We start from the raw sequence: 19,789 nt of genomic DNA, 5'->3' as shown, positions 1-19,789 counted from the left end.
GCAACTCTGGTTCTGTTCCTTGGGTTTCATTGGTCAAGTCATACTCTCTCTGAGCTTTAATTTCTTAGGACATCTGTACAATAAGGCGAATTGAATAGTTGACCTTCAAAGACCTGGCCAGATCTAAGATCTAAATCTCAAGGAAGGACTGTTTCTTTGCCTTTCTTTGTATCTCAAGGTTAGCATAGTGCCTGGTACATAGAAGGTACTTAATAAATACAGATTAACTGACTGTGATCAAATTAATATATATTATCTATTATATGGATTAACTTGCATCTTAGAAATCTCAGAAATAACTGAATTTTCTTTAGAAATGAGAAATGTTTACAAAGGAAACCATTTGTTACATGATTTAATGAGGGTTGTTATAGATTGAATCCTTATTTATCAACATAAAGTGTGATTTGAACCAACAAAATTTACTTTAAAATAGAACCCTTAGAGAGAATGAGTTTAAAATTTGAATTCTTGTTGCTTTTTTGTAGTTTGTGAATTAATTTTGTAGGCATAACATGTTAGAACTAGAAGTCATCTAGTTAAACCTGTTCCTTTTTTTTTTTTTAAGAAAAATTATCTGCAGCCCAGAGAAGTTAAATTATTCAAGGTCATGTGGTAAGAGTGGCAGGGCTAAACTCTAAACCTGCTAATTCCAGGTCTATGAGATCATTTGTTTATTCTTAATATACTTAAGGAAATATTATATAGAAAGAAAAATAGTTTTGTTCTGTAATAATAAGCAATGGAAACCATTCTGACCTGTAATGATTCTTTCATTTAGTGTTTGGGAATAAAGTTCCTTTAAATAAATTTGGCTTTAGACTATGAGAGGTTGTCATTGGCATAGAGGAGAACTTACATTGTCTCAGGTGTAAGCCTTTTCTTGGTGAGTCAAAGCTCAGGCCCTACTGATGAAAGGACTATAATTATGGGATTAATCTAACTGAGTAGCCTGGGAGTATGGAAGTTGTTTGAATAATAGCCAGATAGTCAAAGATTTGAATATTGTTAGCAATGCTAGGGTTCTTAAAGACTAATCCAGTATTTCTTAACCTGGAGCCTAAAAACTTAAAAAAAAAACTGTGCTAATAATTGCATTGCCATATAATAGGTTTCCTTTCTAATTCTCTGTATTTTGTTTTATCCATTAGAAAAAAATTATTGTTAAAAGGTTTATAGGTTTCATCAGCCTGCCAAAAAAAGGTCTATGACACAAACAAAGGTTAACAATCCCTATTTAATCCAGCCTCCATATTTTCCAATGGAAAATACTCATGTCTGTTGGGATGAAGTTAATTACCCAATGCCACATAATGAATTATTAGAATGGAACCCAAGTCTCTTGATTCCTAGCTCTTTCCACTAGAGTACTCTTTCATGTTTGTCCTTAATTTCACTGGACGATGGACTATACAAAAGGGGTTGGAATGCTCCCTTATTTGGAGACATGAATCTACATTTATCCATACCTGGAAGAGAGTGATAGAGGGGAATGCCTCGAGGAGGTATGCTGGGGATAGTGGGGAGGAAGAATTCTCAATCCTGTGTTTTCCAGACTATTTCTAAGTCTGGTATCAGAATTTCTGACAGTGAAGTGAGTTGGAACAGAGACTTTCAGGAAAAATAGCATTTTGGCCAGCAAATGCCATAGATTGATGTTTGATGATTTGCCAAATGTGAAATCCTCAAAAATGTTTCTGGCATCTGACTTTTGTTTACCTTTGTAGGACACTGTGTGAGCATTCCAAAGAACGCTGTGAGTCTGTGCTTGGGATTGTGGGTCTTCAGTGGCCTGAAGACACAGATTGTACTCAGTTTCCAGAGGAAAGTTCAGAAAATCAAACCTGCCTGATGCCTGATGAAGATGTAGAAGGTTATTGTTATTATTGTTATTATTGTTGTTTTTGTTGTTGGTGGTGGTATTGGAAAGGTTAGTGCATGTCAGGTTCTTTAAGGTCTTGTTTCTTCTCTTTATTTCTGTCATCCTCATTATTTTATTTTTTTAAATTCTTATTCTCTGTGTTAGTATTAGTTCAAAGACAGAAGAGTGGCAATGGCTAGGTAAATGAGGATTGAGTGACTTTCCCAGGGTTACAGAACTAGGAAGTGCCTTTGGCCAGATTTATACCCAGAACCTCTTGTCTCCAGACCTGGTTCTAGCTCCTCTTATGTCTTCTTTTTCTTCTTCTTCTTTTGACTCTTTTTTCATGTTATTTTATTTTGTTTTATTTTTTTAAGAATATTTTTCCATGGTTACATGATCCCTCCCCTCTTCCCTCCCCTGTCCCAGAGCTGACAAGCAATTCCACTGGTTTATACCTGTCCTGTTACTCAAAACCTATTTCCATATTATTTATACTTATAATAAAGTGATTAAAAAAAAACAAATCATACACCTATATAAATAAGTGATAAATCATATGTTTTTCTTCTGCATTTCTACTGCTATAGTTCCTTCTCTAGATGTGGACAGCATTCTTTTTCATAAGTTCCATGAGATTGTTCTTGATCATTGTATTGCTATTAGTAGCAAAATCTACTCCATTTGATCGGACCACAATGTTTCTGTTACAGTGTACAATGTTCTCCTGGTTCTGCTCATTTCACTCCACATCAGTTTATGGAGGTCTTTCCAGGTCATATAGAAATCAAGTAGTTCATCATTCCATATAGCACAATAGTATTCCATTACCATCATATACCACAATTTTTTTCAGCCATTCATCAATTAAGGGATACCCCCTCATATTCCAATTTTTTGCTACCACAAAGAACATAGCTATAAACGCTTTTGTACAGCTTTTTAAAATCTCTTTGAGGTACAAACCCAGCAGTGGTATGGCTGGATCAAAGGGCATGATGTCTTTTAAAGCCCTTTGGGCAAATTCCAGATTGCCTTCCAAAATGGTTGGATCAATTCACAACTCTACCAGCAATGTATTAATGTTCCAATTTTGCCACACCCCCTCCAACATTTATTATTTTCCTTTACTGTCATATTTGCCAATTTGCTAGGTGTGAGGTGGTGGCTCAGAATTATTTTGATTTGTGTTTCTCTGTTAAACATTAAAATTTTTAGTGGTACTGGTAAAAATGAAAAAAGATGCTGGCATCCATGATGCAAACACCTGAATATGAACATTTATTAATATAAAACTGAGCTCTGAACAAATTTCCAGGGATGGAATCCCCCATAATCTCTTGGGTGGATTAGTCATGATGACCTCAGGAGGGTAAGGAAACCCCTTCTTACTCATGGGATGCATAATGGATAGTTGATTTTCTCACCCAAATTGTAGGGCAGGAAGGATTACTCTTCTCTTTTCCTGAATAGCGTTTGAGAAAGTGGACCCTAAGATCATAGATTTAGACCTAGAAGGGATCTCAGAGGCCATTTATTCCAAATGGTGCATTTTATAGATGAGGAAATTGTAGAGGAGAAAGATTAAAAGGATGGTAGGTATTAAGTGGCAGAAATAAGGATTTGACCCCAGTTCCTCTGGCATAGAATCTAATACTCTGCCAGACTGCCTCCTTGGAGCTTTCTTATGGGAGAAGGAAGTGAGAATCCATTCTTCTACCTGAAGCAGGGGAACTGCATTTTAGTTAGGAACATCCGTTTTATTTATTTTTTGTTAGGATTACTTTATTATGAATTACATAACTTCCATTCTTATCACATTATTATTTTAAAGAGAAAAGCAGTATTTTATTAGAAGTAATCCTCCTTTTATTTTATTCCCAGGGTCTCTGAACATTGCCCCAGTATGAGCACTGAGGTTCACCTGTAGATCTCTGATCCTCCTTCTGTCTATAATTAATACCTCAGGATAAGCAAGGATGGTAAAACAGCATTTGCCCTGGAATCGGAACTCATCCTAGGGCCTCTAGCTAATCAGGACTACAATCTGTGACTTTGGTTTACCTTGATTGCAATCTTATTCATTAGACTTGTTTCTGAACGACTTTTGGTTTATATATATGTATATCTACTTAAATCATATGTAAAGTCAAAGGAAGATTATTGGTTACCATTAATGTAATTTGGAACATTGTGATCTGAAGTAATTTGAAAGGAATTATGAAATATTATAATACAGTGACTACTCAGTAGCTTTCTTGTTCAATCCCTCTTGTTCAAAGCAAGAATTCCTTCTGTAATATCCTTGACAAATGGACCCACATTCTTTTTCTGTTCATCCTTCTTTCTCCTTTTACTTGTCCTTGTGAAGAGCATACAAGTTCTTCTACTATCATTATATAGTAAAGTCAAGAATTTTCCACATTCCCATTTTAGACAGCTCACTTTTCTGGAAGGCAGACCTGGAACATTCCCTTCTTTGACCCTTCTGCCACATTTTCCACCAAGTTTAATGCAATTCTAAACCTCATCTTCTATTATCTAGCCTAGAACGTAATCTCTGGGAAGGTAAGCTGTTGTGTTCTATTTCTTTCTTCTTTGTTTCTGCCATAGAACAGAGATAGATTTCCCCTTCTACCCTTTTATCTTCACATTTCTTAAAAGCTAAAATGTGGGCACCTTTCCTAGACAGTGATTGTGTTTCACAGCCTGGCTCCATCCTTTATTTTTGGTTTTATTTCATTCTACTTCCTTTTGTATACAATATGTATCAATAAAAATGGAATATTAGCTGTTCTCTTATTTTTTCCTTCCCTCTAGTACTTTTCTGCATTTTCTCAGATTCTGTCCCATGCCTGGAACATGTTCCCTACATATCCTCTTCTGTTGAAATTCTTATCATTCATGGTCTGGTTTAAATGTCCCATATTCTATGAATCCTTCCTGCATTTCCCTAGATGAAAGTTCTTTTTCCCTACCAAACTTACAGCACTTTATCTGGATCTCTCCTTTACTATAATGGCATTCTCACTTATAAAACACAGAACTGCATATGTGCAATACTAGATTATAAGTGCTTGAAGTCCTTTAGAATTATCTTGTTGTATTGATCAGAGTAACTTAAGTCTTCACTTGATCATCATTACAATGCTGCTGTTGACTGTGTATAATATTCTCCTGGTTCTGCTCACTTCACTCTGCATCGATTCTTACAAATATTCCTAGGCTTTTCTGAAACCATCCTGCTCATCAGTTCTTTTAGGACAATAATATTTCATCGCAACCATGTATCAAAATTTGTTTCGTTATTCCCCAATCAATAGATATCCCCTCAACTTCCAGTTCTTTGTGATCACACAAAGAGCTACTATAAATGTTTTTTTGTACATATTAGTCCTTTCCCCTCTTCTTTGATCTCATTGAGATACAGACCTCATAGTGGTGTTGCTGAGTCAAAGGGTATACACAGTTCTATAGCTCTTCATACATAGTTCCAAATTCTTCTACAGATTGGTTGGACTAGTTTACAAGTCCACCAACAGTTGGGTATTGTACCTTTTCCTCCACATCCCCTCCAGAACTATTTATTTTCTTTTTATATCATGTTAATCAACGTGATAACTGTGAACTGATACCTCAGAGTTGTTGTAATTTACATTTCTCTAATTGATGGTGACCTAGTGTACTTTTTTCATGACTGGATAGCTTTGATTCTTCTGAAAATCACCTGTGCATATCTTTTGACCATTTATCAATTGGGAAATGATAGCACCAGTTTTGGGAAAAGCTTTTAAAATTTTAATTTTATATCTTTCATTTTTATAACATTCATTTCTGAATATATATTTTTTACCTTCTCTTTCCAGCCTTTCTTCCAGACATCCATTTAAAAAGTTAAAAAAGCAGTCAGCAAAACTAACAGACAGACTTTACAACATTCTATGCCCACATTCTACTACCTTTTAAAAAAAGAAGAGGGAAATCTATTAAAAATTTTTTTTTCTAGGTCATGTTTATATTGTTCTAGTTATTGTGTATTTTTGTTCTCCTGGTTCTGCTTACTTAACCCAGCTTCTATTCATATATTTTCCCAAGTATATCTGGATTCTTATTTGCTATTTCTTATTTTGAAATCATTTACAATTATATTTATTCATTCCCTAGTCAGTGGGTATCTAACCACCATTGTTTTAAAAGATCATATTATATGAAAATATGTCAGTGGATTGTTTCAGTTATCCTATTTATAACCCAGTGCCTGGTTCTCATGTGCTTGCTGATTAATTGGATAGTGGACCACACATTTAATCAATTGTTAATTGATAATTCAAAGGCTTTATTATTTTTTCCAAGTATTATACTATGTTGTAATATGGATACTGTCAACCTGCTGAGATATGTAAGTAGATTCTGTCTTCTCCTTTCTAGTCACTTGTATTTTATGACAATTGGTGGCATCCATAACCAACTTTCTACTTGCATGAGGCGCTCAGATAACCAAACTAGTTAGGACTGAAATAAAAATAATAAAAGTCAAACTGTAGGGCTATTCTCTGGGTAAAAATGTTGGATATTAATGCATAGAAATTATGATTTTCATTTTAATACTTTTGCTAGTTCTCTTGGTGCGTCAGATAAATCCTTGTGGCTTTTGTTTATCTTATATTCTTATATTACTGGAAGGTTTTTGAAACACTTTTCTAGTCATAGCCCTACAGATTAGGTAAGAAAAATGATTAGCTCTAGTTTTCAGAGGACAGAGCCAAAGCCAGAGAGATTAAATGGCTTGCCTTGTGTCACAGAGCTAGGAAATATTAAAGCAGGATTCAAACCTAGTCCTCTGAATTCTGATTGCAGTATTCTTTCCACCATGCCATATTGCCCAATTTATATCTGTATAAGGTACAAAGGAGAGTTAACCCAGGAGAGTGGATAGAGAATGAGTCTTGGTTATATGTCCTGACTTGGACATTCATTGGCTGTGTGGTCAAAGGTGAAATAAGTTATAGGCAAAATCCCTGTACTTCTTGGTGCTCCAAGGAAGCTGACTCTAAATTATTGATGAGTTGTCAGCTTGCGTACACACTGATATAGGTTCAATCACACACACCCGCCCCCCCATTAAAAATGGATTTACATATTTTCAGAGCACTTTTAACTACATATTACCCAATTCAATACTCATAATATACTGAGTTATGAACAGGAATCTACAAATGAGGAAAACAAGACTCAAATGTTATTGTGACTTACCAAGGAAATAAACAAGTAAAATGTCAATAGGAGTTTTGAGGCCATTTAAAAATAATTTAATATTTTTATTTTCCTAATTATTTATAAAAAAGAATTTTTAACATTAAAACATTTTTTGAACTCCAAATTCTTTTCCTCTCTTCTTTTCCTGCCCCCTCACTGAGAAGGCAAGCAATTTGACATATGTTACACATGTAGACATGCAAAATACATCTCTATATTAGGCACATTGTAAAAAAAAAATAAAGAAAGGAAAAGAAGTATGCCTTGTCCTGCATTTAGAACATTGGTTCTTTCTCTGAAGGTGATTAGTATTTTTCATTCTGAGTCCTTCAGGAATATCTTAGATCATTATATAGCTGAGAATAACTAAGCCGTTCAGTTGGTGATTGTACAGTATTGCTGTTGCTGTTTACAATGTTATGCTGGTTCTGCTCATTTCACTTTGAATCGGTTTATATAAGTTTGAGGCCATTTCCAGCTAATTCCACACAATTCTCCTATAAACACATTTTCTCTGGTAAGAATGGAGAATACCAGGTATGCCTGGGACAGAGCAGCCCATCTAATACTATCTAATACCATCTAAAAAAGAGTCCAGGAGGCTCTATTGCTATTGTCTTCCTGAGTTTGAAAAACAAGAGAACACAGCAGGGTCAGAAAACTTGTATTTCATATCATTCATGTTCCTTCCTCTATTATAAAGTAGTCAAAGTATTTTCCATTATGCAATCTGTAGTGTCATTTCATTCATTTTGTCTTTGGTCTAGAGGCAGGGCTAGCCAAGTGGAGAGATTTGAAAAGTCTTTTTTTCTCTCAAAACTTTTCCAACTTTTTAAAGGAACCCTTTAAAAGAAGTGTATTGTCTAGGAAGAACAACATTTTAAGTTTATTGATCTTTTACATGAATACATTTACCCAATTAGCTAGAAGAGTACAAATTCCTGAGAAAAAAAGGCCAGAAGGAAGGAAAGTCTGAGGTTTGAAGAGGATAGGAGAAGGGGGAAGGGCCAGGGTTGGGGATACTTCTAGGGGAAAAAAAGATTGGAGTGAATGGGTGCCTCATGTGGTTCTGTTAAACTCAGGGGCATCATCGTGAAAAGGCAAAACTGAGTATATGGATAGAGGAGACAAAATAATAGCAAAATGATGGAAGAAGAATTTCTCGAACATGGCTAGAGAATCATAGGTTGAGAATAAGAAGAGACTTTTGAGGTCATATAGTCCATCTCCTTTACAGATAAGGATACTGAGGACCCCAAAAAAGTAAAATAAGTCACAGAAGTCACACATCTCAGGGTGTTTCTGTAGTAGATTTCTTGTAATTTGAATGTGGAGAAGACTTAAGGGCAGCAAAAAAAAAAAAAAAACTCCAGGACATTTAAGACCTTAAAAGTGATTAACTGATCCACACTATACCGTGAGGGGATTGGTTTGATCACTGTTTCATTAATACATGTGAGCTCTGTTTCTCTTTGTGTTCATGGCAAAAAAAAAATTAAGAATTTAATGCAGCAACTCTAAATACAGATGATTTCCTCCTTGTATAAAAAAATAGACAATTGGTGGAAAAGCCAGGATTTGGACCCATGTTTTCTGAGTCTAAGTGCACTCCTTCAACCATGTGATTTTGACTTTTAATAAATATTTAATTTGGGCATGCCCTCAAAGCATAGGGATCCCCAAATAAAGCTAGCCTATTTCATTTTTATCTAGGGCCAGTCCTATCTATTAATAACATTATTATTAAACACTTCTCTCACCCTATCTCTCATATAAACTATATGACCTTGTTTTCTGGCATTCAATATTAAATGACAATGACATTGTTGATTATCAATAGAGTGTTCCCCCAGTCATTTCAAGTGTCGCTCAGGAAGGTGCATTCTGGCATCTAGAAGGTGTGATGGGCAAGCTGACTGTGAAGATGACAGCGATGAAGAGCACTGTGGTATGTAATTGAACTGGCCCTTTTTTAGATTTGAAGGTCAAGGGTTGTGCAGAGGGTATTGGGGAAATTGTGATTTTTTCATTGTAGGTAACTCAGGGAAGAGGTTGGAAGAAATTAATATTTTTAAAGACATTTCTAATGTCTTTAATTTAATCTAATGTTAATTTAAAAATTAACATTTTTAAAGACATATGAATCTGAATATCTGAGAGGAAATGTGTAGCAATGTACTTGAGAGTTTATAATTTTTTAACTTGATGTTTCTAATGGTGAATGTTTCTGGGGAAAAAAATGGCTTCATTTGGGTCTCAAATGTAGCTAGAGGGAAGAGTTTGGGAATCCTAGCCAGTTGTTGTTTGGTGATCAGGGTGGAGTCATCTAACCTTGCAATTCCACTGGTATGGGGAGTTCTCAGTGAAGAAGCTCCTTCTGCCGCCCAATTTGGTACTTATTATGTAATTTATATTCTGAGAGAGGTGCTTAGGTAGGGTCCTGAGAAGTCAAATAATTTGCCCAGGGTCACATAAACATTGTTATTCAGTTGTGGCTGATTCCTCATGACCCCATGCATACCAGGTCCTACCCTATCCTCAATCATCTCTCAAAGTCTGTCCAAGTTTCACATTTGTTATTTCCATGACACTATCTATATATCTTCTGCCATTTTCCTCTCCATTTGCCTTTAGTCTTTCTCAACATCAGGATCAAATGTTCCGTATGTGTCAGAGTTGGGATTTGAATCCAGGTCATTCTTACTTTGAAGATAGTCCTCTAAATCACTATTTCCTACTGCCTATCTGCTAGCTTTTGTTCTCTTAAAAGACAGAAGAATGTTAATATAATTTGGACCATTTTGTTTATGCATTTAGCATTAAATTTCATAATTTTAAAATATAAGAAATGCCTATGTATCAATTGGAACTTATTTAGGTTTAAATACACTTTAGTCCTGAAAGTCTAATTTTAATTAAAATTTAGTATCTCTGTCAGCAAAAGATGAAATGTCTTTCTGGCCTTTCTACTATTGACCTTCAGAATCGCCAGCATTTTAGCCAGAAATGTCAATGATAATTTCAAGAGGGTACCCCAAGCCTGTTTCTATTTCTGACTGCTAACTTCTGACCTTATGTACTCTTAGATTGTAGCAGGGCAGAAATCAGAGACCAAAAGTTTTCAAAACAGTATACACAGTGAGTAGCCATTTAAAACTGACTTTAGTTTGGATTGCTTTGCTTCTTCTACTTTCAAAGTTTTTATTGACTCTTTTTACCACTGAGAAGCAATCTATCTTTTAGAAGAATCATTTTTGTTATTCTGACCTTTAAGGTATTGAAAATATTGCCTTGTTACCTAAAATGTATTTCTATGGAAGATCTTGCCCTTCTTGGGCTAGTCAAAATGTCATGAGCAATCAACAGAATTCTTATCTGCAGCTATAAATATGAAAGACTACATCTGCTGGAAAATTACAGCTGTCAGGGTGACCTGACATTGACCATGGAAAATATTGCTCTTGGAGGGGGGGCATCCAGTGCTTTTGAATTCTCAGAAGTTACTGTTTTCTTATTTGTGTTCTTCATGGAAAAGAAGAAATCAAATCATTGAACTTTTCTTCTAGAAATTGCTTTTTTGGGTGACGTGCTAGATTTGTTCACAGAAATAAAATCTTAGATGGTTACAATATGCTGGAACTTGATCTACAGATAGAATTATATCTTAGGTTGCCTAAACAAGTTCTGAAATAATCAATGGAGTTTCCAATATTGAGAAAATGCCAAAGGTGAGGAAGGTGGCAGAGGATGGGAGGAAAAAAACTTACACTAGAATTAGGAGGTCAGGTGGATTTATGAGGAAATGATTGTTGAGAAAATGATATTCTACTTTGAAAGGAAATTGAAACTTGATGTCACTTAAATAACTTAAAATTTCATTTTCTGTTAAGGATTAAAGTATCTCCATCACTATTTGCAAATTAGGTTCAACTCAGTATGTTGCAGGTTGATGGCTTAATATTTTTTTAACATAGGGAGGGCTAATGAGAATTTTAAAATCAGGTAAAACAAACCTGCTTTATTGAAAAGATACAATCACAGTGATTATGGGTTATGTATCCAGCCTCTGCCTTAAAGTTAGTTTTTGTTTATCTGAATATGGACATGTTTGTGTTCATTATGTGCTAGTGGCTTAGTTAATGCATTTTGCCATTTTCTGATCATATTATGAATATTCAACCTTGTTCAAAGTTGACTTAACACGGAACAGCCCTGCTGTTAGAACATGGCTTTAGCAAAATACTTCTGAATGATACTTAATATTTCCAATGTCTGGGAATATCTGGGAATTCACCCACCACCATGGAAGACCTTGGGCAATGTAATCAGACACGGAAAAGGCCCTTTATTGAACTGATACCCACATCAGTGGGAACCTCTGCCATCAGAGTTCCAAGTTGCTTTTGACAGGCTGGGGTTTAAATACTTTTCATGAATAACCTTTGTTGGAAAGTTGCTTTTTGCACCTGGGGTCTCGGTGCTGAAGTTTATCAGGGACCTTGGGCAGGTTCCAGCGCAAGGTCTGAAGCTTATCTATCTGTAGCGGGGCCTTGGCCAGGTTTGAAGTTTATCTGTCTGTAGCAGGGCCTTGGTATTTTTCCTGGCTGAATTTCTCAAGGCAATTTTCAATTTAGATCTCCCTCACTTTGAAAACTCAAACAACAAAAAAAACTCTAGTATCAATTTTGTACAGTTTCTCTACATCCTGATATTAGAAAGAAGATGCTTTATATTTCCATTTCAGTTTTTCCCATATGGCTCTTGTAATGAGTGTGGTCTTCTATTTTTAGGTTGTAAAGAGAGGGGTCTTTGGGAATGTCCTGTCAGCAAATTGTGTATCAAACATGAAGTGATTTGTGATGGGTTTCCAGACTGTCCTGATAACATGGATGAAAATAACTGTTGTAAGTGCATACATGAGTGTGTCTGAATTGCCTTTCTTATCTTAAATACTCGACTTCTCAGCTCAAATACATCTTAAAGCACATCCCTTGACCAGAGGACCTCTTCACAGTCCTGGGATGATTTGTCCAGATGGCCATATGGGCTTGGCTTGCTCATCTCTGATGAGGCTCAACAAAGGGTAGTGAAGTCTCTTTACTGCTAGTCCTTGTCCCAAACCATTTCAGTGCTCATGTCTGCTACTACTGAGTACTCCTTTGTTTCATATTGATGGAGTCCATTCTATAGGGCACCTAGTCAGGTAGAAAGAGTTTTCCAGTCAGAGGTTGTTTTATAAAAATCAAGTCTTAATGACGACCTTTTGCTATCTTAATGAGCTAACATTTGCTTCACCCCAAGCAGTAGTTTTTTTTGTTTTGTTTTTGCAAAGTGCATTAAACCACTGGATTTCATAATCATAAAATGATCATGGAACCCTTGAAACCAGGGATTATTGTTTTTGCCTTTCTTTATATTCTCCAGCCCTTTTCACAGAGTTTGGCATATAGTGATAGTTGCCTGAGGGGATGTTAGACAAGACTTACTCTAGACAAAAATATTGAAATAATAGGAGTCATATTTATGTTATGCTGTAGGGTTTACAAAGCTCATTCCTCATCACAATTCCGTGAGATGGATAGTATATTGCCATTCCTATTTTGAAGATGAAGGAATTGAGGCACAGATGAGTGAACTTGTTGAGGGTCACATAGCTAGTGAGTCAGGAGAGAAATTTGATTCCATGTCCCCTGCTTACAAATCTCTTTCACTACAAAATGCAATTTCTCTAGGTAGATTTTGTCTCTTCTAAAATCTTCATCATTCTCTCTCTCCCAGGAACTGAGTGCTTTCCAATTTTGGGGGCCTCTCTTGAAAGTAAAGAAAGCAAATTCATTCATGCTAAAGTGCCCTTAACAATGTATTACTGCTCCCTAGTAGAAGACAAAAGTTGAACCAAAGGAATGAAAAACTAATGGTAGATTTTTCAGGTTTTTTATGGTACCTGATAGAGAAAAATATTTTCCAGTGAAGAAGCTCTCTCCACATTTTGCTATTTAGGTGAAAGACTATTCTTTATTTGCTTTGTACCTATTCCGTATGTAAATATAATCTTTCATATTAATGAGATGATTAAAGACAAAGCCTTTCTTGCTTTTAGTTTTTATGCTATTCAGAAATAGAATCAGACATATGAGTGTTGAGGATTAACTTAGGACCATCTTCTGCTATCTCAATCACCTTTTCACAACATAATAGGCACATTTTAGGAATAATCACACTTATGTATAAAAGGTTTTTTTCCACTTGCTTTCAATGCCAGCATCTTGCCAAGATGATGAGCTGGAGTGTGCCAACCATGATTGTGTGTCCCGTGATTTGTGGTGTGATGGTGGAGTAGATTGTTTAGACGGCTCTGATGAATGGGATTGTGGTAAGACTACCCTTTCTGTCCCCCACCAAAAGTGATAATGGCCTTATATTTGTTAAAGCTCAAAGATTATCATACCTTCCCCCCTCCCCATGATTAAATGAACAAATTCTTATTTTTTAAATTGTGATAAAACTTTTGCAAGAGTGACTTAATTCTCCTGTTTCCAAGTAGAGGAATTTCCCCCCATTAATAATTATTTAGAGTTTCACTTTTATAGTAATAAAGAGATTTTAACCTTCTTGCATGAGTTATTTAAGTTATGAAAATGATAGTGACTAAGATTATAGTTTGGTTGCAGGAGGAGGAATAGAGTTTTGTCAAAACATTTCTCTTTCTCTTCTCAGTGACATTATCTAAAGATGCGAACTCCTCTACATTCCTGACTGTTCATCGATCTGCCACTGACTACCAAGTATGTGCTGACAACTGGCAAGAGACATTGAGTCAACTGGCCTGCAAGCAGATGGGTTTAGGGTAAGGTCAGTAGTTTGTAGCACTGTGGAATTTCTCAGAGTGTCTAGTTGAGTGTATTAATGGCATATCTCTCTTATGAACACATAGCATTTTAGAACACTTACCCAGAAAAGCTTTTCAAAGAAAGAGGAAAATGAGTGTGGTGAGAATAGTTTCTTTAATTACAGACACCTGCTCTAATGAGAGTTGAAACCAGACTTTGATAGAAATTCTAAAGGCAAAATAATAATTGAATTTGAAATATTTCTGGAACCAAAAGTCTCCCACATTTATAAACTATTAGAGCCTGTTTTCTCCACTGACCTGGATGGAATAACTGGTGATTTGTCTATGATGTTGCTAAAAATTTCTTTTTGAACACTTTAAATAAAATTGCTCCTGTATTGAACTTTTAAGAAGGATAAAAGGATTCTGTATGGTAAAAATAAGGAGGGAAAACACTCCATATACATGGGAGAAATATAAATGTATCAAGGTTGAAAATGGCATAAGTCTGGAGAACATCAAGTAGTCAAGCTTGTGAATGGACTCAAATGCTAAGTGTGGAAAGTGGGAAGGCTTTAAATGCCTGACCGAAATTTGTAATAGGGAGCTTTTGAAGGCTTTTGAGCAGGTGAGTATCCTGATGAAATTTGTGTGAAGATCATCCTGACAGCTGTTTGGCAGAAAGATTGGAGAAAAAGGAAACTAAAAGCTTCTATAATGGTTTAGGTAAGGATGAATGAATTATGATGATAGCTGTAATTAGAGAGAATGGTGAGCTGACAAGATTTGGCAAGCATTTAGTGTGTGGGTGTTTAGGGAGAGAAAAGAATCAAGAATGACTCTGAATTTATAAATAGGATGAGTAGGAGAATGGTGATGCCCTTGATAATTAGGGAAATTTGGAGAAAGGGATAGGTGGGTGGTAAAGATTATGAGTTCTGTTCTGTTTCAGATAAATTGAATTTGCGATGCTTATGAGATGTCCAGGTGAAATTGTCCAGCAGCCAGTGGGCTCAGTGTGACTAGAATTCAGGGTCATTAAGTTATAGATATAGAGCTAGAGGAGACCCCAGAGAATATTTAGTCCAGTTTCCATTTTACAGATGAGATATTGGGTCTCAGAATTTAAATAGCTTCCCAAGGTCACATAGGTAAGTAAGAAGTGAATATATAGATTGGGGACACATCTCCACAGAGATTATGATGCCTATATTCATGAAAGATGAAATCATGAAAGAATAGATTATATAAAGAGAAGAGAACCCATAGAGACTCATGTTTAGTGAGTAGGAGATAAATGATGAAATAGCAAAGGAGACTAAGAATTATAAGACATGTAGGGAAAGAACAAAAAGAAAATTTCATAGAAGCTAAATGAGGGTAATCCAATAGAAACTTTTTTTGACAGTGTCAAAAGCAGCAGAGAGGTCAAGTCACAATTATGGACTGAGGAAAAGCAATCAGAATTAGCAGTTAATAGATCCCTGGTGACTTATGTAAGAAATGAAATAATATTTCTACCCAGATGTATATTTTATAAAGTTTATTAGAAAGGGTAGACAATTATTCCTCTAAGTAACCTGACCATGTGGTCCCTAGCCTGCAAGTCCCTTCCTCCTTCCTCCTTTACCTGCCTGCTCTCTTCCCAACTTCTTCCTTTTTCATTCTCTTCTCACTTCTCCCCCTCAAGCCCAAAGCCTTGACTTTTATTGACATATAACATGTACAGGGGCACAAACATGGTGCTTATGTCAGGAATGATTGATGGACAGGTCAAGCTACTTAGGTGGAGGAGGGGATGAACTTCCTTGATACACTTGGGAGAGGGTATTTTCAGTTGAGTGGTAGAGGAGGAAGCCATATTCCTTCTCTGCTCTTGTTCCTTTCTCTATGTTTTTCCATTCCTTTAGTAGTGGACTTGGTGAGCTATGACCAGAAGTATATCCCTCTATGACCAACATGGTGATAACTCTTTCTAAATTTAGATTTGTCTTTTTTCCCCCATTTGAATAAGTTTATTTAGTCAATTTAGAACATTATTCCTTGGTTACAATAATCACATTATTTCCCTCCCTCCCCTCCACCCACTCTTCCCGCAACCAACATGCAATTTCATTGAATATTGCTTGTGTCTTTGATCAGAACCTATTTCGATGTTGTTATTTACACTAGGACGTTCATTTAGAGTCTATATCCCAACCATATCCCTTCAACCCATGTATTCAAGAAGTTGCTTTTCTTTGGTGTTTTTATTCCCACTGTGTTTCCTCTGGATGTGGATAGTGGTTTTTCTCATAGGTTCCTCCAAGTTGTTCAGGATCACTGCATTGCCACTGATGGAGAAGTGCATTACATTCAATTGTACCACAGTGTATCAGTCTCTGTGTACAATGTTTTCCTGGTTCTGCTCCTCTCACTCTGCATCACTTCCTAGAGGTTGTTCCAGTCTCCATGGAATTCCTCCACTTTATTTTTACTTTGAGCACAATAGTTTTCCATCACCAACATATACCACAATTTGTTCAGCCATTCCCCAATTGAAGAGCATCCCCTCATTTTCCAATTTTTGGCCACCACAATGAGTACAGCTATGAATTTTTTGTACATGTCTTTTTCCTTATTATCTCTTTGGGGTACAAACCCAGCAGTGCTATGGCTAGACCAAAGGGTAGACAGTCTTTTATCGCCCTTTGGGTATAGTGTCATATTGCTCTCCAGAATGGTTGGATCAATTCACAACACCACCAGAAATGGAGTGTTTTTTTTTTTAACATTGAAAATACCCACTATTTTTGATTCTTAGTAAATGGTAGAGGCAATGCAGTATAGAGAAAAGTCAAACAGAAATGGGGGCGCATGGTAGCTGCTATATTAATTGTAGACATTGTAAAGGGGAAAAGGGTTAATTTATAAAAGGTTGGACTTGATTATTTTAATATAGGGTCACCAGGAATTTAATTTATTCCAAAGAGATTTATTTACAAAATATAGAGAGTGAAGTTAGAAAATCAGCGAGAGGATAGGGTAAGGTATCTAGCCTAAGCACTAAGTAATTTACTCTGACCCCTGACTCTGACAGGTAGGGGAGTTTAGTCCTTAACCAGAGAAATCTTGGCCCTTGTAGCCAAGGACCTGGGGATACAGGGAGCCTCTCTCAAGAGGATAGGTCTCTCCTGAGGCTAGTCTCTTCAGAAAATCCAGGAAAGGAGTCAGCCTTTTTCACTCACCACATGTCAGTTGAAAGGGAGAGATTTAAGAACAGCCTCACCGGGAACAGGGTCTCAGGTTCAGTCAGCAGATTCTTCTCTATTCTCAACTCTAAAGAATGAAGAACTGTGTCTTACAAGAAGTTGTAATTCCTTTTAAAGACACTTTTGTGTCACTTCCTGTGCCATCCTCCACTTTTACGTGGACAAATCATAGCCTAAAGCCTTGTTTCGGACTACCCAGGAGGTAGTCAGTCGATTCTGATTCGTCACCCACTATTGCACATGTAGGTCACAGACCTCTCTCACTAAATGATTAAGTGGAATGTTTATACTTTTGGTGATTAAATATAAAAATAGGCAGATCTCCCCACAACTGTAAGTAGGGAGTTTATACTTTTGTTGATTAAATAAAAAAATGGGCAGGGGAGTTAATTTAATTTTTACAATCAGAGGAGAGTTAAATTTAATCTCCACAACATACATATTTATTTAAAATATTAATATTAAATATTTTATATTCATAAGAATCCCTGTGGCTGCAAATTGATTTGGTTTTAGAATATAACGTTATCTATTGTGTTTTTATTTTTTTGGTTAAATATTTCTCAATTACATTTTATTCCAGTTTGGTAACATGAAAGAGTATTGCCAGTGTTATACCTTGCTGATCGAGGAACACATATTTAGCACCTCTGGAATGGAGGATAGAGAGTTATTCTCAGAACAAGGAAGAACAAGTTGTACTTCCTGACTTATTAAAACATATTGGCTCTGTAGTGCTGGTCAACTCCCTTAATCTCTAGGTGTATCAGGCATCTCTCTGAGACTATCAGTTTCAGAGCATATACTGATTTGCCTTGATAAGAGAATTTTCTCATGAGGAGTTCCCTCTATCAATGAAATCATAGGTCGAGTCCAAAACACGCCCAAGACAAAGCAGTTCAGTATTTAAATGAAAAGGCATGTGGGTTATGAGTCACAACATCCACAGTTATCAGAACTTGGTATCCTGAACTTTGAATATTAACTGTTTTTTTTTTCTTTGTGCTCATATGCCTTTTCATCTATAGCAGATATTTGAAAGAAATAGTCTACTTTTCGGGGGAAGGCTCATATTTTTAATTTTTGTTATTTCCAAATATCATTGGGAAGAAGATGAAATATAATGAGGGAGAATAAAGGAAAGAAGTCATAAAACTCCCTAAGTGTTACAAAGGAAAACCATTTCTGATCAAGAAGAAACCTGCTATAATGTGGTATTTTGGAACATCTAAGACTTACATAAAAGCATAAAGAAAGTAGATTTTGGAGTAGTGGGCTCAGGATTAACCTCTACCTCTACCTTGCTACCTTACTGTTTTTGTTCAGTCATTTCAGTCATGTCCAACTCTTAGTGACCCCGTTTGGGTATTTCTTGGCAAAGACATTGCCATAGCTTGCCTTTTTTTCCTTTCTCCAGCTCATTTTACAGATGAGGAACTGAAGCAAACAGGGTTAAATGACTTGCCCAGAGTCATATCTAGTAAATGTCTGCAGCCAGATTTGAATTCAGAAAGCCCTACATTGGAATAGAGAAACTTTCTGATTATCTTTTTGAAATAGCATTTATGCTTAGTTTCAAATATCTTGGCATTATATTGTTCAATTCTAATGAGGAAAGAATTCTGTCTGGTTTTAGGGAATTGGAGATTATTGACTAATGAAATTGATCCTTATCACAAGGTCTAGGGCTACATTGGAATCCAGAAACTTCCTCATTATCTTTATGAAATTCTTTTTATGCTTAGTTCCAGTTGTATTATAAGATAGATTTGTAACTATCGCTATTAATACCCACAGTGAAATGTTGTGTTGTCAAACCCTTCTGCCCTGTGGCATGTCCTAGGATTAAATACACTTGATTCAGTTTAAAAATGCTTTGTTTTGTTATTGGCTAGCAAGACTCTTTGCCTGCAGCAAAGTTTTGTTGTCAGTTTTGGAGAATTATGGAATATCTTAATATCCTTCTTATCCCATTTCTCTTCTTTGCAAAAAAGTTCATATCTTTAAGAGAATAAATACCAATATGAATCTAAAGTAGAGCATTTTGTTCGAATGAGAGCAATTTCCTTATCTGTTGAGAATCATCAAATAATCCTCTTTTTAATGAGATTTCATTACTAAATAAAATTAGATAAAATAAAATGTGATCAAGGATTCTGGAGATGTCGATGCTTTATCTTTCTCATTCCCTTGCTTTAGAACTGAGATTATTTTGTAAAGTGAAAGGAAACTTCATTGTGTCATGTAGTATGGCTTCACCGAGAAATATTAGGTAAAGTTTGAACTCCATTTTATTCCCATAATTCTTGTGTCACAATATCAAATGCATATTTTCTATTTCAAATGGGCTAATAGATCTTGAGCTGAAAGGGAACTTGATTCCATTTTACTCCTCAATTCACATATCCAATCCTTTGCCAAATCTTCTCATTCTTAATTTCCTAGCACCTCTTATACATATTTCCGTCTCTCTACTCAGTCACTGCCCTTACTCAATGCTTATCACCCTTACCAGAATTATTGCACTGTCTAACTCCCTCAGATTCCTTCCCATTCCCATGCATCTTCAAACCAGTGATTTTTTAAAAA

At 35.9% G+C, this 19,789-nt stretch overlaps 1 protein-coding gene across 1 annotated transcript in view; it reads left to right on the top strand.

Moving 5' to 3' along the window:
- CORIN (corin, serine peptidase) overlaps positions 1 to 19,789 on the top strand; it is a 222,714-nt gene that overhangs the window by 188,983 nt on the left and 13,942 nt on the right. The window contains exons 12-16 of the mRNA XM_007496484.3: positions 1,728 to 1,873; positions 8,958 to 9,065; positions 11,908 to 12,021; positions 13,380 to 13,490; positions 13,835 to 13,964. Coding sequence (XP_007496546.1) covers positions 1,728 to 1,873; positions 8,958 to 9,065; positions 11,908 to 12,021; positions 13,380 to 13,490; positions 13,835 to 13,964 — 609 coding nt within the window. The remainder of the gene's footprint in view (positions 1 to 1,727; positions 1,874 to 8,957; positions 9,066 to 11,907; positions 12,022 to 13,379; positions 13,491 to 13,834; positions 13,965 to 19,789) is intronic.

The sequence above is a fragment of the Monodelphis domestica genome, chromosome 6 (genome assembly GCF_027887165.1).
Source record: "Monodelphis domestica isolate mMonDom1 chromosome 6, mMonDom1.pri, whole genome shotgun sequence".
NCBI lineage: Eukaryota > Metazoa > Chordata > Mammalia > Didelphimorphia > Didelphidae > Monodelphis > Monodelphis domestica.
The sequence above is the reverse complement of the archived record's forward strand: the minus strand, read 5'-3'. Positions and strand labels throughout refer to the sequence as shown.